This window comes from Sander vitreus, chromosome 19 (genome assembly GCF_031162955.1).
Source record: "Sander vitreus isolate 19-12246 chromosome 19, sanVit1, whole genome shotgun sequence".
Taxonomy (NCBI): Eukaryota; Metazoa; Chordata; class Actinopteri; order Perciformes; family Percidae; genus Sander; species Sander vitreus.
Genome location: NC_135873.1, coordinates 18,332,990 through 18,359,050, shown reverse-complemented (window position 1 = coordinate 18,359,050; position 26,061 = coordinate 18,332,990). Strand labels below are relative to the sequence as shown.

Sequence of the window (26,061 nt, the reverse complement as noted above, 5' to 3'; positions counted from 1 at the left end):
CTCTATTATTACTTCACTCTACATTGTCTACCTCCCAATTAGTTTTGCATATCAGGTGGAAGACAGAGGTTATTAAAGGTGCTGAGGCAGTAAAGATGGTACGATTGAAGGAATACTCACTAATTACGTTCCACTTGCAGCACCAGTTGGAGGTCATTGGATGAGAGCGCTATTTCCCCTCTGACTGGGTATTCTTCCTGTCGGGTTGAGAAGAGAGATCAGATCAGGTCATTGCAGGAGAAGAACTCACCAGGAACATTTGGCTTAAAGTGCATTCAAAAGCTTCAAAGTGCATTTACAGCACTTTGAAGTGTTCAGCCTGCAGGTAACACAGTCAACAAGTTGCCCGAAGGCAGTCAATTTCAAGGTGAGTCGCCATGGAACCTGAGCAGAAAATAAATGCATTTGACACATCTATTCCCTAAAATGAGAAAAAAATTATTTTTTGGTATATTGCAGAGACATGAGAATACATGTTCACACTTCTGATTAGGGCTGTAAATAAACTTTTTTTTTCTTTATTGACTAATCGGCCAAATTTGTCTCAATGTAAAGAGATGGTAAAACAATACCCAATTTCTCAGAGCCCGAGGTGATGTACATATATACAGTTGCTTGGTTTGTACAAGCACGATTTTCAAGAATATACAATTTGATTATAAAAAAGTAGCAAATCTTTATTTTTGCTTGAAAAAAAAAATCATTATAAAAATAGTTACCAATTAATTTTTCGAGGCACATCGTGGCCAAAAAAATATATATTTTAACTGCATGTATTTCGCATATAGAAAACTTGTGTGTTCAACAAGGCAAGGCAGTTTTATTTGTATAGCACATTTCAGCAACAATGCAATTTGAAGTGCTTTACATAAAAGATTAAAGACCAGTTAAAAACATTTAAAACATCAGTTAAAGAGAATATAAAAACAGCTCAAACAGTGTGAAATACAGAAATAAACAAAGTTACAGTGCAGTGTAAGAAATGTAAAATTGCTTTCAAAAAGGCAGCATCAAAAAGAAAAGTCTTCAGCCTTGATTTAAAAGAACAGAGTTGTGGCAGACCAGCAGTTTTCCCCAGTTATAATGGTAAAATGGATAAGAAGAAACACAAAAACCTTATGCAGCATATTATTAAGTCCCAATAGTGGCATTCACTGGCTGTGGTGTTCATTATATCCCAAATTATAGAGAAGATTTTTACTATTGTGACCCCAAGGGCACACATTTGCAGCTGTAATAAGCCGCAAACCACAAGTACAAGTGTTTAACCACCAGTGGGTTTCACTTGAATTAAAAAAACTTTAACCTGTTTTGTTTCAGGATCCCTGAAATTAGTTTGTAATACATTGCGATCAAGATATGTACAGAGTGAATACATTTTAAAGTAGAAAAACCCACCAGAGTTCGCTCTCAATGGAATGGCAACACTGCTTCTAAATCACCTCAAACACATCTTTGGCATTTTTGTACAGACATCTTTTGACTTATACAGCGATACAATAAATATCCGCTATAAGATATTTGTAGAGCCTCTACAATACACAATGGTGAAAATAACCAGAAATAGCCAGATATATAAACGATGCGTACACCTTTTCCCGCACATAAACTGGTATTTATGAAGGAAGAATGTACGGTGAGAATGTGACTTATTAACGTAGTTTTAGCAGGTATAGCTGCGGGTGATGTGATAAGGAGGTGACTGAATATAGCTTGTTAGACAGGCAACTTAAAAACTATTTTAGTTTGCCAATTTCATTGATGTCTTCTTTTTTCAGGCTACACAGCATTCTGTACATGTCAATCAAAGGCACATTTATAAAATGACATTAACCCTTGTGTTGTCTTCCCTTTGACCATGAACTTGTTGTCCTTCCGTGTCAAAATAAACTTATTTTGTTGTTTTTTCCGTTGCTTTTGACTCTTTTTTTTTTTTACATTTTGGTCACTTTTTTCAACTCTTTTTTTAAAAGATATGGTAAATAAACCTAATTTATAAAAAAATTAATAAAAAGCAGATATTTTGAATTATTTTGACTAAAAGTTGAAATCAGAGGATGTTCAGTGGATCACAGATTTCAGGATACTGTTTTAAAACAATTTAAACATTTGTTTTCAAATGCTATAAAATTTAATAAAACACCCAAAGTTCAAATTTTACCTGCGAAGATCCTTGTATGAGTTCCATACAACGTACATGCATGCATCCATGTTATTTTTGGGCAATTTAGTTAAAAGAAACCCATATTTCTAATATAAAAAAACTTTGAGGACAACACAAGAGTTAAATTATTTATGAGTTATACATCACATATCATTCTTTTTATTCACATTTGAGCCATAATCTCCTTGTTATGGATAATTTAATGTAATCCTGATTTTGTGAAGCACTTTTTAAAGTCAAGTTTCAACATGAACGCTATGAATGAATCATTGACCATTTTTCTGACATTTAATATAAAAAATGATGATTGGCATTTTACCACAATAATGGTTTGCAGAAACATGTGATGAAATTGTGGTAGGACGCTACAAATAGCAGCCGTGTGTAATGACAGCTGCTCTGGCACCGTTGGAGAGCCTCTCCATTGCGTCACTGAAACTGCACTTCTTCGCCGTATTTCTCATTGACAGGTGTAATGAGTGGAGTGGAGTGTAGTACCAGTATCAATATGCAAACAGCGTTTAATGGTGTTTCTACATCCATTCATAGCTCACTGTGGTAGTGGAAATAAGGCTCCCAATGACTTAGATTTAAAAACAGAATGAGTATGTGTGGCTTCATAAAATCTGATGAAAAGAATGTTTCTGGATATTTCTGTCTTTGTGCGTACACAGTTTTGTGTACGCACAAAGACAGAAAGAGAAACAAAAGTTGTTCTAGTCATGTAACAGAAAACTCAGATTGGACAGATAGTCTAGCTAACTGTCTGAGGAGCAGTTAACCATAGTCCTCATAAATCCACCGGGGTTTAAAATTCCAAAACAAAAAAAGCGGAAAGTAGCGGGACATCCCAAAACGAGTGACATCCGGCGGAATTTCCGGCAGAACGAGAGCAATCCCTGAGGTGGAATGTCGTGGATATAGACTAACCAAAACAAGACATGTGATGACATTAGCTCTGCCTTTGGAAACTGTAATGGACATCTTGCACTATTATCTGACATTTTGAAAACCAAACAACTGATCAACTTATTGGGAAAGTAATTGACAAATCAATCTATAATAAAAAATAGTTAGTTGCAGCCCTATATGCAAGCAGTGCTCAATCACTGAGAAGCTAACTGCAGCAGAAAAGAACAGCTTTAGGCACGTAAACAATCTTGGTATCATCACTTTTTGCATTCTGATGTTTTTGCTGATTGAGTAACAGCAGTTCTGCAAAATAATACTGATCCTAAGAAAGTTATGAAATCCCACTAGCAAGAAAACAAGATGAAGAGATTAAAGCACAGCTCAAGGCCAACCTCTTTCTCCTGGCTTTTGAAGTTACTTAAATTGCCACGACTTGGCCTTATATAATGATATTTTATTAGTTTCACTGACCTTATCCGTGCCTGGGTATATGTGATTTATATGTATATACGATACATGATTTTGTTGTATGCTGTTGACCTGTTATTCTGCCTATGGTTGTAAAGCACTTTGGTCAGCTCACATTGTTTTAAATAATAAGAAATGAATTTGACTTAGCATGACTTGACTTTGTTTCCACTTTCCCCAGAACCCGTTTATGTCTACACAAAGAACAATTGGCAATGACATTATGCATTACCTGAACTAGTAAAACAAAATGTAGTGTTAGACTGCTTTTCCACAAACAGGGTTTGCATTTAGAGTGCGACTCTCTGTCGGAATGATTTGAAGTGGCACTGCATGTCTGCTAACCGTATGGTGTTATAACATGCCGAGCCCAGAGACGGGGTGGTGTGTTTAATGCCAGTACAAGCATGTGGCCATTCAGTAAACCTTATGTGCTAAATTGTGTGTTCTGTCAGTCACCAGCAGCTGCTGTCTTGTCACATTTAAATCCTGTAGTGTAATCATGGGTAAACCAATTCCCATATTGGAGACATTTAAACTCCAATGGGCTACTATTGTCAATCATGTCGGCAAAATTAATAGATTGACACATATGGCACCTGAAGACATACTTGAGCCTATACAGTACCCAATGTTACTGCGGTACAAATTACATATTAAATAGTCCAAGATTTTTAAATGAGTTTCAATTTGCCTTCTGTGCTCTGAAAGGTATTTTTGTTTGTGATCAAGAAAATAATTAGTTTGGAACAGATTTTTTATTCTTTTAAATTTGCGTTTACATCTCTTTTTCATCTCTTTTTTTTCTAGTACTGCATCACTGAGCACGTGCAGCTCCATAAGACACTATTATATTATCTATGAATTACAGTGAAGTGTTTCTGTTTCTCTTGAGTCAAAACTGATTTAGTGGAACCTCATTTAGCAGTATATCAACCTCACTGTTTGTAATGTTTGTCTACCAGGCTTTTTAAGGGGAGACACTACAGGCAAAACCATCATTTTTCAATTTTGAGGTTTTGGGCTATTTTGCTTTCGCAGCATGTCTTCTTTCAGATTATTGGAAAAATAGACATTTAGATGTTTATTCTACTCCATTTTGTCTATTTGCCTGTAAACTTATTCAATTCAATTTTATTTATAGTATCAAATCATAACAAGAGTTATCTCAAGACACTTTACAGATATAGTAGGTCTAGACCACACTCTATAATATACAAAGACCCAACAATTCCAGTAATTCCCCCAAGAGCAACCATTTAGTGCGACAGTGGCGAGGAAAAACTCCCTTTTAGGAAGAAACCTCGGTGGTGAGAAAAACGTCCTTTAAGGGAGAAACCTTGGACAGACCCAGGTTCTTGGTAGGCGGTGTCTGGCGGTGCCGGTTGGGGGTGTGATGAACAGTTGCAATAATAGTCACAATAAAGATAAAGGAACAGTGACTAGAGTAGTTGTAGTAGTTCATGGCATAGCAGGGCACTGCAGGGCGTTACAGGACGTAGCAGGGCACAGCAGAGCATAGCAGGGCGTAGCAGGAAGTAGCAGGGCACTGTAGAGCATAGCAGGGTGTAACAGGGGATAGCAGGGCACGCAGCAGGACCACGGCGACAGCTGCAACCATGATTTAGGTGCCACCCTAATCCAAGGAAACATGCTGGGTGAAAAGGACTCCAGGGAATAAGCTCCCCAGAGCTAGAGTTAGTAACAAGCATTTCTGGGACATGGATGCACACAGATGGAAAGAGAGAGAGAGAAGCTCAGTGTGTCAAAGGAAGTCCCCCGGCATTCTAAAACTATAACAGCATAATTAAGAGAGACAGGTTAAGGAGAGGAGCCTGGTCAGGCTAGAACTCTCCCCGCCGGGTCGGGCTGTACTGGCCGGCCTCCCTCTACTTTGATTATATCATTGATTATATGGTAGATGAATCTGACAACTATGAAGAGAAGCAGAGAAGAGAAGGGGTGCTGCGTCTATAGACACACACCCTCCCTCGCTGGTCTGGCTGAACGCTGCAACTCCTCACTTCTCCTCACCTAACAACTTAAAGATGCAGTAGGTAAGACTTATAACAAACTAACTTTCTGTCATATTTGCTGAAACTGACCCTATGTTCCAGTAGAACTACATAAAGCAGTTAATTTAAAAAAAATCCGGCTCCTCTGGCACCACCTCCAGCCTGTAGTGCGATTTGCAAAGATCCACAGCTCCCTGTTCATTTACACCAACCAGGGCCAGGGGGGTGTCTAACTGCGTGTCAATCACTGCTCATGCACACATTAATTTTCCCTTGTGGGGGGAGGGGCTTAGGAGACCGTTTGGCCTCTAGCAGAAAGGGGGGGAGGGACTGAGAAGTTGTTAATGTTCAAATTCTCTGGGTAAGTCCTGAATCTGTTATGGTTTCGGTATTTTGCTTTGTATTTTGTTCTATTTCGGTCTGGTATTTTGGTCCTATGTTTTGTCTTATTGTGATTGTGTATTCTGTGGATTTTGTATTATGTTCTGTTTCCTGTTTTATTGTGATAGTCTGGTTTTCTGTGCTCCTGCCCAGCTGACCCACCGCCTGACTCCAGCCCAGCTGACCCGCCACCTGGCTCCAGCCCGGCTGACCTGTCGCCTGGTTCCAGCCCAGCTGCCCCTTCGCCTCCAGAGGGGCTCCGCCTTGGCCGACCTGCTCAGCCGCCAAAGGGGTTTCATCTTCGCTGTTGGCCGCCTGAGAGTCCTGTTCGTCCGCCAGAGGGTCTCCATCCTCGTTGCTGTTCCCAGTTCCCGAGTGCCCTCTGTCCCTAGTCCCTGAGTGCCCATGGTCCCCAGTTCCTGAGTGCCCACTATTCCCTATCTCCAGTGCCCTCTCTCCCCAGTTCCCCAGTGACCACTGTCCTCACTTCCTCGTTCCCTGAGTCCATGGCCCTCAGTTTTCGCCCTGTTGACTCTCTGCCTCCCCTGGACCCTCTCTGCCCTCTTTGGGTCGTTTTGCTTTTTGTGGACTGGTTCAGATTTTGACTTTTTGTTCCTCCCTCTCCGCCCTCCCTGGGTTGTTTTTTGTTCTATTTTTTCTGGACGTCTGGGATCCGTCCCTTGAAGAGGGGGTACTGTTATGGTTTCGGTATTTTGCTTTGTATTTTGTTCTATTTCGGTCTGGTATTTTGGTTCTATGTTTTGTCTTATTGTGATTGTGTATTCTGTGGATTTTGTATTATGTTCTGTTTCCTGATTTATTGTGATAATCTGGTTTTCTGTGCTGTCTTGTCTAGTTTTACTTCCTGTGTTTTCCCGCCCTTGTGATTGCCTGATGTTTCTCACCTGTCTCCCAGCCCTTGTGTCACCTGCCTCTTGTTACCTTGTTACCCTGTTTATTTAGTCTTCGTCTTCCCCCCTGTCCTGTGTCAGATCATTTTGTGTTTGTTCCTGCCAGTTTGTTCGTTCCCGTCAGTATTCCCTGTCGTCTCTGTGTTGGGGTTTTGGATATCCTGTTCTCTGGTCTCTCCACTTTTGGAGTGAGTTTTTTTTTGCCTGCTTTTGACTCTTTTGTATGAACTTTGTTTTTTGTTAAATAAACCAAAACGTCAGCCTGCTCTCTGCATTTGTGTCCACTAATTCCCTGCACTACAACAGAATCTTCACAATCCTACCTACAGCACATTTAATGTCTTATTTACATACTCTTGTCACAGCATAGGACAGCACAGTGTTCCCGCCAGATGACGGCTCATAACGTTATCTGTAACCAGTGTCGGGTGGAATTAGCAAGCTAACTACTAACAATAACGTTAGACAGGGGCCCCAGCGGGGGCTGCTCGTTCCCTCCACTTTTTTGCAGAGACACGGCGTTGACAGACCTCAGATTGGACAGCCGGTTTAGCCATCTCCCGATGCCCGCTTCTGCCTCTGCAAGGAGTAAAACAGATGGACCACAGGCTCTTTGCTGCCGATGGCCCGCTGATTCGGGTAACGCCGTTTTGTTGTATGGTGTCTTGGCAACGACACAGCGCACTGATGGAGTATGTCCGGTTCAAGTGGGGAGGGCAGTTGAAACATAAGCTTAACCAATCATAGCCCGGTAAGGTGTATACATTAAGGGATAACCCAGTTACTGAAGGAGTTCTCTACCTCTGTTAACCGGGTTATTAGAACTCCGATTTTAACCGGGGTAAGGTGTTTACATGGTGTTTGAGAAATCGGGGTATTGCCTTAACCCGAATATAATCGTTTTTTTTAAATGCATGTAAACACACTGACTCTTTGACATTGGTCCAGTATTAGGCAAGATTGCTGCAGTCGGCAGCGGCGAAACAAGCTACAATGTAATAGGGCAATTTTCCAGCTTGTATTTACCTTCACAAAAGTGCTCGTTTTGCCACTGACAGGCTCAGATTAATATTCTAAGTGTCTGACATGTTGTTAGACACTTAGAATATTAATGGAAAGGATCCCTACAGAGATAGACCTTTAAAACATCTTTGAGACGTTTCTGTTTAACCAGAAACAGCTCTGATGTCGCTAGCGCTAAACCCACCAGACTCCATTTAAAAGAGCAATACTTTTAGCTTGTATAGAGCCAACATATTTTCACATGTAAATCAGTAAACTATGTGTTTATTTCAACCAAAATTAGAGTTGTGATGGTTGGAAAAGTAGAAAGACGACCCAACACGGCTTTTCATAGTTTTATTTTGTTTCTGTCGACTTTGAATGAAGTGTATTTTACGATGCTAAAATAACTGTTTATTTACATGCAGTCTGGTGGGTTTAGTGAACGCAATTTCGTGGATGTTTTTATGTTTAAAAAAAGGATCTTACTCTTTAACAGAAAGGTCAAGCTACTTAGAAATCCTTTCCATAATGTTGTCAGACACTTAGAATATTAATCTGAGCCTGTCAGTGGCGAAACGAGCACTTTTGTGAAGGTTGCACTATTAACTTACATTGTAGCTTGTTTCGCCGCTACCAACTACAGCGATCTTGCTTATAGTGTGTTCCATTTACCTCGGAACTCGGAAGCCGGAGCTGGGAATGACGTCACACACAAGTTGAATGCGTTCCATTTACAAGTCGGATTTTCATTGTTTTCTTTAGCTCTAGCCCGGTTAGCCACTGTTAGCAATACCAGTGTTGCATTACGGCGTTTTTTTGTGCATACAAACAGCGTAACAACATGTCCACGTTTAAAGACTGTCAACGGTTTTCCAGCATCGTTTTTTTTTGGCCAAAGGGTTACACAGACTGATCAATCAATGATCATTGTGCACTCCTGTGCCTATGCACATTTAATACCAACTACTATATCTTGTTCATATGGGGAGTTCTTTCACCCCAATTTAGAACTTCTTTTACACACATTTTGATAAATGAGTGTTGTAAAAGGAAAAACAGCCCCAAGGACTTAAGGTCAAACCCTACAAAGTAATGTAGTTTTTAAAAAGTAACCTCTCTGAGTGTAGAGAAATCATTTACTGCATCACAATATACCCATCAAGTGGGATTAACTGAGAGATGTCAGGTCTTATCTGTATTCACTCTTCTATCTCCCATCTCTGAGCAAGGCTCCAAACATTGTGAATTCAAGACCATTCTTTCCGACATCATTAAACTTGTCATTCCAACACCAAGTGACACATACTCAGCAGATGCACTTCCACTTCTTTTGCGTCATTTTCAGCAGTTAAGTTGTGAAACTTCCCCAGCTCCAGCTGAAAGACCTCGATAGGTCAAGGCAGAGTCACAGTGGGTGGTGAGTGGGAAGTGAGAAAAGTGAGACAAAGTGAAAAGGGAGAGCACTGGTGACAGCCAGTAGTAAGAGTGTGAGGATTTACATAGAGGAAGGAGGAAGGTAGGGAAGAGTGAACTGTCAAGAAGGCAATAAAATAAACAAAAAGAGGTCTTAAATGCCTCAGTATGCTTCAAACAAAGTGCTTGTTGGATCATCTTACAGTGTCTGAGACTCCTTTGCGATGGGGGCTGTGTCTGACAATTTTTCCGACACAGTCAATCTGACAATCATTCATAATGCATTTTTTTACATAACTACCTCATTCACTTTTTGTGTGTATAACAGAGTGCAAAACCACTTGTGAGTCAGAACACCTTGGACAAGGAGAGGTCTTAAGGGCCTTAGTATGCTTCAACCTTTTGTCATTTTGCATGCACGAACTGTGTGCAAGACCACAAATGCTTTTAAGATAACACTGTCTAAAATTGAGTAATTCCAGATATAAATTGCTCCCCCCAATCTCTGTCTGGGGACACAGATTTGTGTCGTTTGACCACACCTGAAGGCAAAGGTGTTAATACTGATTCCTAATGGCCAACCTGAAAAAAACCTGCTGTCATAGCCTCCTCTTGGCTACATCCCACTGCCTCCCCAATCTCAATCAAATTCCGTGGCTTTTCACTACACTTCAAGGTTGGCCAGAAATAGGTTTTAAACACTTTTCTTTCAGCTATGGTCTGACAACTGTCATACAACCTAGTTGGTTTGAAGCATACTGGCATTAAGGCAGAAGAAATGTTCTCGCTCAAACTATCCAATGACCAGTTACTTTGTTTTGTGGACAAGCATCTCCATTTCCTTTTCCATGTCACTGCCTTTCTTCTTCTTCAAAATGATTGGTTCAGAGGCTCGGCTTACTGAGTTTGTTGTGGTGTATCTGCACATTTACTGATCAAACAGCTTCCAAATCCTCACATTCCCTCAGCCACATTTGTCGATCTTTCACAGCAGCTATTGGTGTTTGTGCTCTGTGTGATTTGGGCTGCATCTCCTGATTTCTCGAGGTTATGGTTATACAGCTTTAATCTTCATCCTGCACCCCCACTGGCTTAAAGAGCAAATAAATGTGCAATGTAAAGCTGCATCAAGCATACGCAAATTTAAACTGTGTGTAGTGACACGTTTGATCATGTTTCAGTGTCAGTCAATTTGGATTAAGTTAGTATACCACATCCTAGAGGATATGGGGGAAGATGAAAAATGGGCGAGTAAGAGGGATGGAGAGTTTAAGAAGTCACTGGATAACAAGCTAGAAAAGTCGTGTTCAAGAGGTTCACTTGATGAAAAGAGACAGTTGGAGAGACACTAACATACACTGAAGGAGAAACAAAAGGTGAGACAACAAAGACACAGTAAAAGACAAATTGATGGTGAGAAACAACAGGAAAGTAGAAAAGAGGAGGACAGTTGTTGAATTTGACTGTGCCACTGATGCGTATCTGCTTGGAACTGTGGATAGACATGGAGAGGGATAAAGACAGCAGCATCCATGTATCAGATGGAGCTCCAAGCCTGGACTTTTTCTGTGCTCCAGTGAAGCAGAGCTAACACACACTTTGCCAGAGGAGGGCTTATTAGATGATTCAAAGCTTGTCTAATCTACATGCTAAGAATATCATGAGAAGGCCCTGACAATCCTCTCATTTCTCCTGAGAGGCAGTGATGATCATAAAGGGCTATGAACAGTAAACATACAAAGATGTGATGATGCATGTGCTTTTTAGTTCTTTGATGTGACTGTGCGTTGCCACGGTTACAATAACTATGCTCTATTAGGGCTCATCTCATACATTACAAGATGCCAGGCAACAGTTGTTTAGAAGCAGTTAATGTGTATTCATTTAATGACACAAGAACACACTTAAAAGCTGCAATTTTACACAATGGCTGCACTAAATGGCACCACGAGACCTTAGATCATTTTGATTTAATACAACTTGGGTCTTGTTTTCATAGGTTTGGCCAACATTTCTACTGATTATGAGTGCAGTTACCAAATAAATACTTGAGACCTGAGAACATTGTGACATTAAACTTGGTGAAGTCAGAAGTAGAAGGTCAGACAGGTTGGAAACATGTTGACAGTTTATCTAAACCACTTTATTGAGAGCACCTGAAATGTCGCTAATAGTTTGTCACTGCACAGGAAAACTGTGTGCACACAACTATGGCAAGTGGGTCAAACTGGAAGCAATAAATGGGTCTTTAAACTGGGGTTTTACTGCAGACAGTTTGTGTAATAGATTTACCCCATGCCTTTCACTGCATGAAAAGTGGGATTTTCGTCAGTAAGCGGCACTGTAGATTGTCGTGGAAGTTCAGGTTTACGACTGCACACGGCAATTTACAGGCAACACAGAAAACTGCCGTGAATTGTTAGAAATTGACGTGGGCCTTGCTTGGCAGTTGTCCCCCCATGACCCCCCTCCCCCTAATTATAGGGGAGGCTTTAAGATGTAAATGAAAATGCTGTGAGCTATACAAATGCAAATCAGGGTAGCAGCAGGGGGAGTTTACCCCAGGTGACATTTTTCTAAAAAGTATTAACTTAATTTTAAGAAAATGTCTGGTATAAATAGATCAGGCTCAGTATAGCCTAATTATAGACTCTTAAATGTTTTAACTTGAATTGATTTATTTAATGAAATTATGCTGTGTCTGTTCCCTGCAAGCTCCAAACTTCTATTGGCTTTCCATAAAAATGTCTGTCCGGATGGGGATGAAGCCAGGAAACTTGCGCAATAACATGTTTGAATGCAATACCTTTTGAAACAACATTAACAACTATAAACTGCTTTTTAATGGCTGATCGCAGCACTTCATTAATTCTAATTTCCAATTCATATTTAATTTAATTTTAATCATCTAATGATTTGTTGGGTATTTGTGAATTGTATCTTATTGAATTCAATTTATTTATCATATTGCTATTGTTTCCTGTGGAGATGTTGCTGCACTGCGCCTCTATTGTCCCTCCTAAGTTGCCGTAGCTTCCGTCTCCTTCTCACAACACCGTCTTGTATTGCTAAGGTAGGTTACATGTAAAATGCTGCTGCGCTATTTTATTGTTTTCTTAGAAAATTGTGTTGTGACCTTTCAATATTTATTGTCTCAAAGTTAATACGATATTAACTAGCTGTTTTGTGCCGTTTTTTACGGTTAAATATAAGTTTTAACGGTGCTTTGTTTAACTCTTTTTCTTTTCGCGCTGTTTCTGTGTGATGTAAATAACAGAGGTTCTGCAGTACATTTTGATATTGTCTTCTGTAGAGCAAATAAATTCTGGAAAACCCTCAGCTGAAGTCCAGATTTAGGCTACACGATGCTGATAATGACGCCATTGTGTGTACGTAACTTTTACTGTTTTCTCCTTGTTTAACTTTACTATGAGTTACGTTTTTTTATTCATACCACTCTCATTTAATTGTTTTCCAGCTGCCTGTAAGACATTACGAAACAGTAGGCCTACGCAGTCGATCGAGAAGAAAGAGGGTAAAATTTATTAGATGTTGTGTCCATACACAGTGAGGAAGACGACATCGTTGGCGGGGTGTCTGGATGGATTGTGCGACCTCCTTTTGCAGCCAGGAGCTCACGAGCTCTGTCCGACGCTGTAGTCGAGATTAGAGGCGATTGCGAAGTAGAATTCAGACAGAATGCCGCCAGTTACCTACAGCTCCGAGGTGGCCGCGGCAGACAGGCGCTTCACGGTGCTCTAGGATTTGGGGCTTCTCGTGAGCTTGGCCATTTGTTGTGTGGGCAGATCTCCTACGCTTTATTGTACATAGTTGTGTGTTTGTGCTAATAAAGCTCTTTCTTTGAATAAACAGCACGGTCCTGGCAAATAATTTTCCTTAGGATAACAATGACATGAATATACAACATAGCATATCATATGAATATAAATAAATACACACATATATATATATATATTGACCCAGGGTGACCAATAGTGACAGACCTACCAACCAATCACGAGTGATGTTTCTTGTTTAAAAGGAGTGGTTTCATCCAATACTGAGTGAGGAAATTCAAGCCAGGCCAGACATTCTCTGGCCAGGCGGGGTGTCGCTGCTATTCATATACTAATTAGAGCCATTTGCACCTCCGCAGGAGCTCTCCACATACGCCGTGGTTCGTATGTGTCAACATGTGGCACAGACGAACGCGACATTCACAGGCTGTAAATTGTCGTTAACTGCCGAAAATTAGGGAGATTTGTGGGCGTTTACGGACGAAAATCCCACTTTTCATTTGTTTACTCTTCAAAATACATTTGGCTAATCTAGGGGTGTTTGTTGTGTGACTCATGTCAGCATTTAACCTTAATGAGTACAATGTTACCACTACAGTTTTATAAAACCAGAATTTACCTTGAATGATGTTGGTAAAACAAAATTCTGGATCTCACTCTTAAAGAAATCCCTCTGTAGCATGTATACTATTTGTTTAGCAGTTTAAATAGGTGGGGTGTGCTTATTAACAGCTGTAAAGAAAATCAATCAGAGCTTTGTAGGTGGATTTAAGAATGAGGATGCCATCTTTCTTTATAGTGAGCTAGCTACCTAGCTATATCTAGATCCTTCAGCTACCAAGCTCCTCTTGTGTGGAAGCAGACAAACTGTCTCCACATTTAGAGTAAGCTTAAAACTCTCCTCCTTGATACAGCTTATAGTGTAGGCTCAGATTTGCCTTGGACCAGCCCTTATTTATGCTGCTATAGGTTTAGTCAGCCAAGGGACTTCATGAGCTCCTCCTCTCTTTTTCATGTCCCAATTAATGCATATTACTAACTTAGCTTCTTCCACAGAGTCCTTTTACTTTCTTGCCTCTCAGATTTTCTTGGATTGTGGTGGCACCTGGATTTTGGCTACACCTGCTGCTGTAGTCCTGTATACGCCCACAGCTAATACTAATTATTTTTAGCCATAGTTATATTATTTTTACTGTTACTATAATTTCCACTGTTCATCATGTCATTCCAATATACCCACTGCTATAAGTATTATGAATCATATTTAATTATTACTATATACATATATAGTAGGTATTATGTAGGTAATGTCTCTCTCTCTCTCTCTCTCTCGATATCTTATGTTATGATTTGACACTATGAATACAATTTAATTGAATTTAAACAACTTTCCACTCTGGCCTTTGGGATGACAAGGGATGTGCTTTTTTGGCTTCTTTGAATACCAGTAACATTTGATTGGTTTAACACCCACAATAAAAGCAGTGGACTGTTTCTTTAAGTTTCATTATTTTGCAAAGGAGATTGTTTTTTACTGACTACACCTGAAACCTGAACTGATTTTGGTTGATTCTATATCATATTTGTATCAAATCAAAAGAAGTTCAGATAAACTATTCAGTTGTAATCATATCCTGAATACACTAAAGTAAGTTACATTGTAATACAGTACATGTGGAAAAGGTTTTGTCCAGCCTGGTCTCACAGAATTCCGTGAAATGAACACAAACTGTTAACAGCGCATTACGTGGTGGTGGCACGAAATGTGTGAAAATTCCGTGTGGCACCACGGAAAACAATGCCAAAGTAAAGTCAATGAGAAGATGACGTAGCATTAAGAGCGACTATGCTAGCGAGTAGTATGAAAGCCCGAAAATCCGCATAAGGAGGTTGATTGGGGTGTTGGATGTGTCAAATACAGGACTTTCACCCAGGAGACCGGGGATCGTGTCCCGTGTGTTACATTTCCTAAACCGAACTGTCGCTTTCTTGTTTTACTAACTAAACTCAACCGTCCTGTTCTTCTTTTCCTAAACTCAACCGTCTCGTTGTTGTACCGTGTCTCGTTATTGTTTTCCTAAACTCAACCGTCCGTTGTTATTTTCCTAAACCCAACCGAGAAAGCACATATTCAATCATATATCTGCTAACACCCACATAGAAAAGTAAATAAAAGAAGAAAATAAGTTCCAGGATGGAGCTTTCCAGTCAGTGATGACTGACTGTGACCCATTCAGTACTTCCTTCCTTTTTTGACTGTTTTTCTTATCGAAGTGAAACTAGGCCATGAAATTGTTAAAGGAGCTACAGTCGACTTCGGTGCAATTTCTCCCTATCAGTCAAGCAGCGTGGAGAAGGGCCAGGAAAGGTGTGATGGATAGAGCTTTACAGGAGGAGGCAATCACGTCTGAGACCTGAGAGGGCTTGGAGAGCGAGGGCGGAGGAGGACGGAGTAATGCTGAGGACGGTGGAAGAGGTATGAGAGCTGAGGCAGGGACGGCGGCTGCGGTCTGCTGGGGATGAGGTTGATTTGTTACAGAAGAAATCGTGCCCTGAATAACCGTTTCCTCTGGTACTGAGTGAGTGTGTATGTTCGTATGCAACTCGCTAAATGACATTAAGAGTCTCTATAATTAATCTATGTCAAATGTGCATCAAAGCTGCTAAAATTAAACAAGTCTTGTCCTGAGAGGAGAGGAGCATGGAGAGGTGGCAGTGGGGGGTGGATGGATACGGGCACATACGAGGTACTTATTACTGTTCCCTTCAATCCCCCACAGAGCCAAAATGGGGTGTCAAAACAACAGAATACCCATGACAATAATTTTGGTATTTTTGAAAATTCATGTAAAGAGGCACTGCAATTCCTGAGAAAAACTTTGATTAAAAATACATGACAGTGTCCATCTTTCCTTAGAAACACAAAAGTTAGGCTGTCAAAAAACGAGCAACTGTGCTCCTGTGAGTGTGTGCGACCACTCTCTCTGCTTTGGCTTCGGTACCCAAGCCTTCCACTTTTTAAAAAGAATTCCCATACTGAATGAAAGACTCAGATTCTACCATGTAAAACGCTGCAATATACATTTGTTTTTTTAGCAAAAGTCAACTTACGCCAAGTAATGGCAGTATTTGCAGCCAACACTAGTTCTGAAGCACAAACGTACATGGCTCCAAGCTGCTGAAGCCATAAGCTGTTTCATTTATAAAGGACATGTACCTGCTGTTAAAAAAACACATGACCACATACTATATGTGACTGTGGCTTATCCATGATTTCCACCAATGCGCATGTCCCAACTATTCAGCTGTAATCTCTGTTGCTATTGTTACAGCCAAGTCTACGTCTAATGTCGAGATAATGACGTTTAACCCTTTGTAGGTTAAACGTCATTATCTCGACATTAGTCTTGGATTTGTTCAGTACTGCCAAAAACAACAATACTAAGGAAACAGTGTTTTGTTGGAGTGGCAGTACAAATTATTTTCTGGGGCATTTTAGATTCAGTACTTGAATTGAGGAAATAATTATATGGATTGTATTTTACATGTATTTAGTGAGATTGAATATACTTTTATTTATGAGCCAGTAAAAACATCAAATCCCATCTGAGCTAAATTGAATTATATCTAATGGGCTTTGAACCACAGTGTGTGTTGTTAGAAATGAAGCGGTGTCATACACACCCAAACTATATACACACACCTTCTATCCTGGCTACCTTCTATCTCTCTTTTTACAATATGTACAGCAGTAGATCACAATTGATTTGCTAGTAATATAGGCTAATAAAAGGCCTCACTTTGTCCCCTCAGACAAAAGGAAAAGTTAAACTTGAACCGAGCAAAAACAATAGCACATCTTCGCTTCATTATCCAACAAACAGCCATCAGATATCTATTTCTATTATGATGGTGGATATGAGGTTGCTTTGATTCAAGTCTGTTTGGGAGTGTGTTTGTCAGGATCTCCTCGCTCTGATGCCACCTCACGCTGTGATAGACATGGTATCCAGGCTAATCACATGCATCGCAGCACCCAGATCCAGTCTATGAATTCGCATCTTAGAATTTCCCACGCAACAAACAACAAAAACTAACTAACTTAATTGCTACCAAATCCATCTAAGAAGGAATTCAGAAATGCGTGTTATTGTGATGGCACAGCTGGATATTTGTGTCAACCAAAAAGGACCATACAGCGCAGCTTTCTTATTAAAGCATGGGCGAGGTTGTATTTTTGGATGGCTTTCTGTTTGATTCCGATGCCAACAAGTACTATGCTTTTCGTTTCCCAATGAAAAAATTCATTACAGTAACATTTGTAATGAACATTAATTTGGCCTCAACTGTAAAAACAAGTGACAACCCAGGCAGTTCCAGTCTGTGTAACTTTCGGTCACATAGATGACATCCATGCAGGGGACAGAAAAGAAAAAGAAGCCCTAATCAGTGATTGAGAAAAGACAGTTCAGGGACATGTCCCTGCAAGCTGCTCTGAGAGGGAATGTATCACTGATTAAATTCTCACAAAGCTACGATGGAATGTAGATTAGAATACATTCGAAGAAGAGAAGTTTACACATAGTTTCTCTTCTTTGAATAAGTCCATACTCTGCCTCTGCTCTGACCGTGACCGCACATAACTGCAGTCCAGTCCACATAACAAAACTACAGCAGGACATGACAGCCAGTAAGATTATAGCTGAACTGCTGGAGAGACTGACTTATCCAAAGTACCTTACCTGTTGGACAGAATAATTTAAAATCAAAGATAATTCTTTGAGTAAGATGTGAAATAACATTTGTTACAGGTTTCCATTGTTGACTATATTATTTAAATACTGTCCAGATGGACCGATCATTACTAGGGATGTCCCGATCACCTATTTTGGCCTGCAATCCCGATCTGATTTGATGGAATCACGGAAGAAGTGTGGAGAATTAGAGTAACCCGCTTCTGTAAAATGGATGACTAAGAAAGACTTTTTTACTTATTGCCAAGGGCTGGCAAGCTACGAGACACTCGCTGAAAGGACACTGGAGAGTGGCCGCACGCCATCTTGGTTTGAAAGTGCCGGAATCCAGTCTGGCGGTGCGTCTGTGGCGCAGGGCATGTGTGATTAAAAGCGACCATAACTAAAAGCTGATGTAAATGATCAGAGTAAGGTAATTGGGGTAAATGCCAATCCCTGATTAGTTAAAAAAAATGCACATATCGGCTCCGATCCGATTCTTATGATAAGGATCTGTACATTCCTAATCATCACCAAGATGGATTAGTTTCAGGCAACTTGGAGATGCAATCAATGCAGATCAATCCTCTGAATCAGACTGACCAGCTTCAACTTCATTCACAATGTCCTAAGAATATTATAGAAATGCATATGATATCTGTATGTTAAACCTCCATTGATCCATTATAGGGAATAGTTGCCAATTTATGTCTATATTTATGTCTATGTATTTTCACTTGACTGTGAGACAAAACCAGAGCCCTTGAAGGAAATCTATGCAAACATTAGGAACCTGGAAACTCGACACATGAAGGCCACACAGAAATGCCCCAGCGAGGCCCCATAAAGCAAGGTTCCAAAGGGCAAGGACCTGCAGTTTCAAGTAAATGGGAAAATCAAATGTATCAAATGTTTTAGGCTTATTTGTCATAGCTGTTTGCGTTTCTCATCCTACCTTTCTATATCAGAGAAGAAGACTTGGTAATAAAGTTTAGTAGGGCTAGGTGGTCTGTTGTTATATTTTATGATGTCATAACCCTAAATAAAAAGTATTTTTTTGTTATTGTGTTTATATATATGTAATTTATGGTGCTGTGAGCTTGCTGCTCCCCTACAAGCGAGGGACAAACCAATCACTCAACGAAATCCCGACTGTTTGCCATCCTGGCCCCTAAATGGTAAAAACCAGCTCCCTATTGACATCAGGACAGCTGAAAGTCTACACATCTTCCACCGCAAGCTAAAACACATCTCTTCCGACTGCACCTTGGATAAAAAAAAAAAAAAAACTTGCATTTACAGTTGCACTTACGTGTGACTCTTTGTAGTTTGTGCTTGCACTTGATTCTTGTTGTCCGGCGTTACCTTCATGGTTGAAAGTATATAATGGAAGTCGTTTTGGATAAAAGCGTCAGCTAAATGACATCTAATAACAATAATAATAAAGGTGCGTGACTCCCTTTTTGTGCGGCAAACTAGAGAGCAAACTGTTTTGTGACCGCAGTGAAAAAGTTGTTTTTGAAAAGCTAAACGGCAACAAATATTTTGTTAGTTAGTTGATATCTCAGGCTTTAGAAGTCCTCAGCAATTAAAAGGAAAATATGAATCTAGAAGTCAAGGCATCGTATGTCCTTGAATTCCAGAAAGGACAACCATGAAAAACTGATCTCTGTTCATCATTAGCATCTTATCAAATGTATCTTATTGTTTACAAGAAAAGGACATTTTACTCATGTGACCAGATGGGTGATTTGCAGCTCCATTGTCAGTTTATCATGCCAGCATTGTGTAACCCAGAGGTAAAATGGGCAATAAATAGAATAAATAAATAAATACGTCCTGGGTGAAATAAATATGCAATAAGTGATTATACAATACATGTGAAAACTATATAAGTATAAATAAATGCTTTATGTTGAAAGGATCGCTTGTAAACATTGATATCATCCAATACGAGGGCATATTGTTATTGTGGCATTAGCCTATAAGTCTGAGTGTTACTACACCCTAGCCAATAGAGTGTTTGCGCTAGTGAGGGAGACCTGAAGTGACGCCAGTGTAGCTGAATCATTGTAGCGGTACATTAATTATACATTTTAAGTGTTGATATTCAATTCTGTGACTGTTGACTGTAACTAATGGTGTGAAACACTACATAGAGTCTAATCCAGAGGGCATGCTCAAGCTAATGTGCTGTCTCATTGCACTGGTGAGTTTGTTATGTTCCACTAGCCTATATGCTAATATCCGCCCCACTGGGACCCTGCTAACGGTCTGTTAGCGGCCTGTTGAGACACTAATACTAGTGAATGATAATGAGGTCTGACTTTCATGCACTTCATTCATTACTTTAGGGCTATTAAGCGTATTTTGAATGTATTTCTGTGTAATTGTGTTACATCTATGTATTGTTGTTATGCACCTTAGTGATAACTATGTATTATGGTTATGCACTTTATTTCAAAATGATAGTTATGATATATTGAAAAATGTAATATGTTACAACTGAACTAGAAACATGATACTGTGATTAGCGATATTGAGTTCATTGATACCAGCCTTAGCCTATGACAGCAATGTCAACAGTGTTAGCTCTAAGGTAATTTTATGTTGACCTATTCCATATAGGTCAAGCATAGTACTTGTTGGCATCGGAATCAAACAGAAAGCCAACCAAAAATACAGAAGTATAATTTCATACGAAATCATCGTGAGATTGAGGCACCATAGTAAATGAAGGCCTAACAGAAGTGAATGGGATGTGGCCAAGTTGGTTGAGTGGGTAGAGCAGCCGCACATATATGAGAGGTTTATGGCTTGACGCAGAGGTCCAGGGTTTGAATCCGACCTGTGACGATTTCCTGCATGTCTTCCCCCTCTCTCTCACCTCCCTTGGAGCCAAACAGGCATGCTTCTTCTTGCCTCCTCCCTTGGATATTCCACTCCTTCTGTGGTCAGCATATGATATTTCACTGGGCAACTTCACAGCATGATACCTCCTTTAAGGAAAATGAAAATTTCTTTTTATACTACTAATGGCTCTGAGAAAACAATCCCACCTCCAAAGAAGCAATACATATACCCAATTAGAGATGTTGGCGCTGTCTAAGGACATTTCTACTGTGACTAATCGTCTAAACTAGGGTCAAAATAAACTTCAGGTCACCTCTTCACACTGCTGAGAGCTTTCTAGAAGAATGGGATTGAGGCACCATAGTAAATGAAGGCCTAACAGAAGCGACTGGGATGTGGCCGGGTTGTCTCAGTGGGTAGAGCAGGCGCACATATATGAGAGGTTTATGCCTTGACGCAGAGGTCCAGGGTTTGAATCCGACCTGTGACGAATTCCTGCATGTCTTCCCCCTCTCTCTCACCTAGCTGTCTTGTCAAATTAAAGGCGGAAAATCCCAAAAAATAATCTTTAGAAGTGAATGGGAGTTGTGCACACTCTATGAAAAATACATAAATGAATAAATAAAATAAAGACACAAAATCCTTTTTTTTTTTAACTGGCAAAGTGCCTCGTCAGTTCTATAAAGACTTCAGTTCCTTGTGTTTGTGCACTAGGCTACCTGAACAACATGAAAAAATAAGTTTAGATGCACTCCTTGAGGTTAATTTATCAGCTAAGAATTGAGTTGCTCCCCACTCACAGTGCTTAGCATCTTGCCTCATTCTTCAGCAGCGTGAAATATTTGCAAATGGCATGGGTGGATGGATGAATGCTGATATCACAAATGGAGGGCTCTTGTTTGCAACTTTTATATTTTATCTTCACTGAAAAGCTTTTGTGTTTACCTATTTAATATTCACCTGGAGCTGGGCGCCATAAACACTGCTCCTCCAAAGCCCTTTAAAAATAAAGAGTCTGTTAGGAGAACTTAGTGTGAGCAATTGACAGAGCATTCTGCATTCAGACTAATTTAAAAAATATCTGTGCTGTCTTTTGGCCTCTAACACATCTGACCACTTTGCCTTGAACACATTTACTAATCAATAACGTGAGTTACTTACAGCGAACTGCATTACCAGCTGCTACCAAAACCCCCAGAGATAGACACATCTTCCATTTAATCAACAGCAGCTCTTAAGTGAGCAGACAGCAAGCTTGGCTTATAGAACTTTGGTTGGAAAGTTGTTGCTGGATCATATTTTGCTCTCTGAAACCTTGGCTGCTTTGTTTTCATTTCCGTTATTTATGTCTTATGTATGCATGCAATATATAGTTATTTTCAGGTCTGCCCCAGTGTCCATCATAACATTTTCCCCCAGTAGAGTTTTACTGGCCTCTTGTATATTTTTTCTGGCCGGGAGGAAAAAAGCACAAATTTTTTCATAAAACTGTTCATATATAACATTACGAGATTTTATTCACCCATAAATCAGTCCACAGTTGTTGCATTTTGCCGGTTCCTGCCATTTTTGCTGTTCATCACACACACACACACACACACACACACTGCGCTCAGACATAATGCCCAGAGTACGCTTTGCCGCTCCGACAGTGTGGTTCTCCGAATAACCGAATGGTTTATTCCTGTGCTCTGAAATGTATGAATGCTCCAGGTTGTGGCAGAGTGCGCTCTGGTGCTCGGAGCCACTATTTACAGACGCACTCAACGTCCCTGAACAGCATCACAAAAAAAACAACAACATTTTAATAGGACATCTTGAGCCTTAGTAATCATGGGTTGTGTAAAACAAAGCAAAACATTTTTATGTATGTACTTTCATTATTTGTATCACTCCAAATGTTTTGGATCATTGGTAGAATAGGTTCGAGTTTCAAGGTAAATTTGCGTGGATTTGGTTCACTGAGCAAAGAACTGCCTGTTTACACTAGGGGTGCACCGATCCGATATTAAGATCGGATATCGGTCTCGATATTGACAAAATAGCTGGATCGGGGATCGGAAAAATCCAGTTTTGTTAGTTTTTTCTCCTCTGTCGCACGTGTGTCGCATGCTGGAAGAGTTGAGTGTACAAATACATAAGAATTCAATAAATTACATCTATGTTATTATGTCTTAGTTAGGAAAGTAATGTTTAGTTAGGAAAGTCTGGTGCCTTTAGTCTCTTCCACATGGTGGAAGGAAGGTATAAGGTGGAAGGTATACAGTGTATTATTAATTCAACAACGGTATCGGATCGGTATCGGGTATCGACAGATACACAAAGCCCAGGCATCGGTATCGGCATCGGGACTGAAAAAGTCAGATCGGTGCATCCCTAGTTTACACGTACAGCAAACACAGAGTAACATTAGGATTTATCTGAAGTCATGTCTGTGACAACCTGATGAATGTAAGTCCAATATTTACTGTCCTAATCTCTGGGTTGGTTTCCAATCACTTCTGAGGGATATATGTTTCTTTAGCTGCTAAATGCTCCACTGTGTTCACCAGATAGTCTCTAACTGTGTCTGTCTGCTGTTGGCTGCTGAGCAGGTAGGGTAAAGTGGGTATATCAGAGCTTTTTTAACTGAAAACAGCTGCCTGCTGCTGGTTGAAACAATGTTCATGAGAATGGTGAAACTGAACTACTTGGGTGTTACACATATTGACACACATATTTCAGACCCATGGCAATAGAAGGGAACACTATCCTGACCTGATTAGACTTGATATAATTTGGACCGGGTCTGACATAGGTCCTGGTTTTGACTTTGGTTACTAGAAATCGAGAGAACCTGCTAGAGAAGACCTCTAGTGTGTTTATCACTTTGAGCAACCACTTTCAAATTACACGCAGTAACGTGATTCCATGCTAAAACCATGCATTAAGTTAGAACTGATACGGTTTGCTGTAGCAAAAGTTGCTTGTAAGAGGCAGTACAAAAACAACTCATTCATTGTGTTAAACATTCTTGCACCCCAAGGGAAATATATACACAGGGCCTGATATCTTCCTTGAGAGGTCAGAAGTTTATAGTACAATTTATCTGTGGGTTATTATACAATGATGACCGACAGGATGTGGACATAGCTTTAAAGCTCCTTCTCTTCAGGGTCAGGGTTTCAAGGCATATGAAATTTTGAAAGTGTGCGCCACTCGCACTCTAAAAAAAAAGAGATGAAAGGACACTATGAGAATGCATATAAAAATAGCAAAATGAGGACTGTGACATACTGGACGAGAGAAGACTTGATGGCTACCTATCCATCCCTTCCATCTGCTGTCCCTCCAGCTTCAGTTCACAGGTGAGTCTTTCCACTTTCATTTCTAAATAAGTCGCCATAGGCCTTTAAAGAGGGATTCAGAGGGGAGCTGAAGCCCCTTGGGGATTTGATCTAGCATGAGGTAATGAGCACTGGCGTGGTTAAGGAGTCAGCTGAGCCCTTATCGGAGAGTGGCAGGCTCAATTCCCAGGTGCTGACATTGTGGCATCTAGAGGCGAGGAACCCGGCTCGCAGATTGCTTTTGGTGCCACGAGGAAGTCTATCTCCACTTCCATCCCAGTTACTTTGCACCACGTCCAGATGGATGGCACACACAACCCTCAGCTCACTAATTCTACTTGATGTCCAACAGGCACTGACCACCATTTCTACCCTCCTACTAGTATCACACATATATACTCCAAAACATACATGGTAGACACTTGAAAAAAACAAATACCAAATGAAAATTTATTCAGTGTTTCAATTTAGACATGCAACAAGCACACACCCTCGGGCACATTCAAGCATTACTCTCTGTCTGTTCATAGCAGTAGGCCTTGTTAGCCCCCTTCACCCCATTGTAGCGGTTACTTTTTAGCTGTGTGTGTGTTATTCTGGAAAACCTTTGGTAAGGCTTAAAGGAGCTCTGCAAAGTCTCAAATTATTGCTTGCAGCTTTGATGGAAAAGGTAGTGATAAGCATTATAGGAAACCTGGAAAACTAATTTAAATATGAGGTCACAGGACATAGCAAAATGTATGAGTTGAGGAGTCATGTTTTAACACTAGAGTAGTATTCCTCCCCTCATGTTTGTTTCTAATCTGGTGCATTAGATATAAAATATAGCAATGCTTTCCAGATTTAAGTCTGTGTAAGGGTGTTCACATTCATATTGGATGAAAAGCGTAAGATAGGCCCCCGATTTTTGGACAATGCAGCAAGATGATGACACTAAACATACAGACAAGCTTAGACTGTAGTAAGGCTGCTAGATTATTGATGACCCCATGTCACATCACTGAGGATGCGTCCCAGTGCATCCAGGGAATGTTTCTTGCATATTGAAGTCTGGTGTTGCCAGTGACTCCTAGGAATAGACTAGGTGACAACCAAAAACAGTTTGGTGACTACTGGAGAGACAGTTGACAGCACAGAAAGACGGCATCTGGGACAGTATGGGTTAGCACTCCATTCTGTGTCTTTTGTGAGAAAGAAACCAAAAAAAGCAACGGGTAGCCCTAAAGAGAAATACCCCCAGACCCCCCAGCCCAGACCCTCCATGTACCAGAGCCTCCCAATCCCTGCAAAATAGTTCCACAGCAGCGGATTAAGTCACTCCCAGCAAGCAACCAGAGTGATTGGCAGCAATTCAACAAGGATGTGTCCACTCTCATTCAAGCTACAGCCAAAGGAGATGCTGACACACAACTCCAAACAATGACCGCCATCATTGTCAGTTACGCTTCAGAAAGGTTCGGCCAGACCGAAAAAGGCATAACTAAGACCACCACCTACATCATGAACCGCAGGGCCACCAAAACACATCAACTGTGACAGGAGCTTCGAACCCTCAAAAAACGGTTCAAGACATCATGATCTACCGATGAGAAGCAAGGTTTAGCGGAACTTGTTTTGTGGTTGGACTTGGCTAATGCCTATGGGTCGATTCCACACAAACTGGTGGAGCTTGCTCTACACTTCCACCATGTTCCCAGTAAGATCAAGGATCTGATCATGGATTACTACGATAATTTCAAGCTGAGGGTCACTTCTGGGTCAGACACATCGGGATGGCACCAGCTTAGGAAAGGAATAATAACAGGCTGCACCATCTCTGTTGTTCTCTTTGCCCTTGCCATGAACATGGTGGTCAAGTCAGCTGAGGTGGAATGCAGAGGCCCAGTAACCAAGTCTGGAGTACGACAGCCACCTATAAGAGCATATATGGATGACCTCACCATCACAACAACATCGGTTCCAGGGAACAGATGGATTTGGAATTGGAATTGCAGAAAAATGTGATTAAATTTCTCCATGATCAAGTCCTCTATAACCTTTGCCATGCTTGTTGTGGTTTTCCGCAACACTTAGGCTTTCTTGT

At 40.5% G+C, this 26,061-nt stretch overlaps 1 protein-coding gene across 1 annotated transcript in view; it reads right to left on the bottom strand.

Annotated features, from left to right (window-relative positions):
• Nucleotides 1-26,061, bottom strand: part of adam19a (ADAM metallopeptidase domain 19a) — a 313,483-nt gene that overhangs the window by 180,021 nt on the left and 107,401 nt on the right. Inside the window, exon 3 of the mRNA XM_078275712.1 lies at nt 121-197. Coding sequence (XP_078131838.1) covers nt 121-197 — 77 coding nt within the window. The remainder of the gene's footprint in view (nt 1-120; nt 198-26,061) is intronic.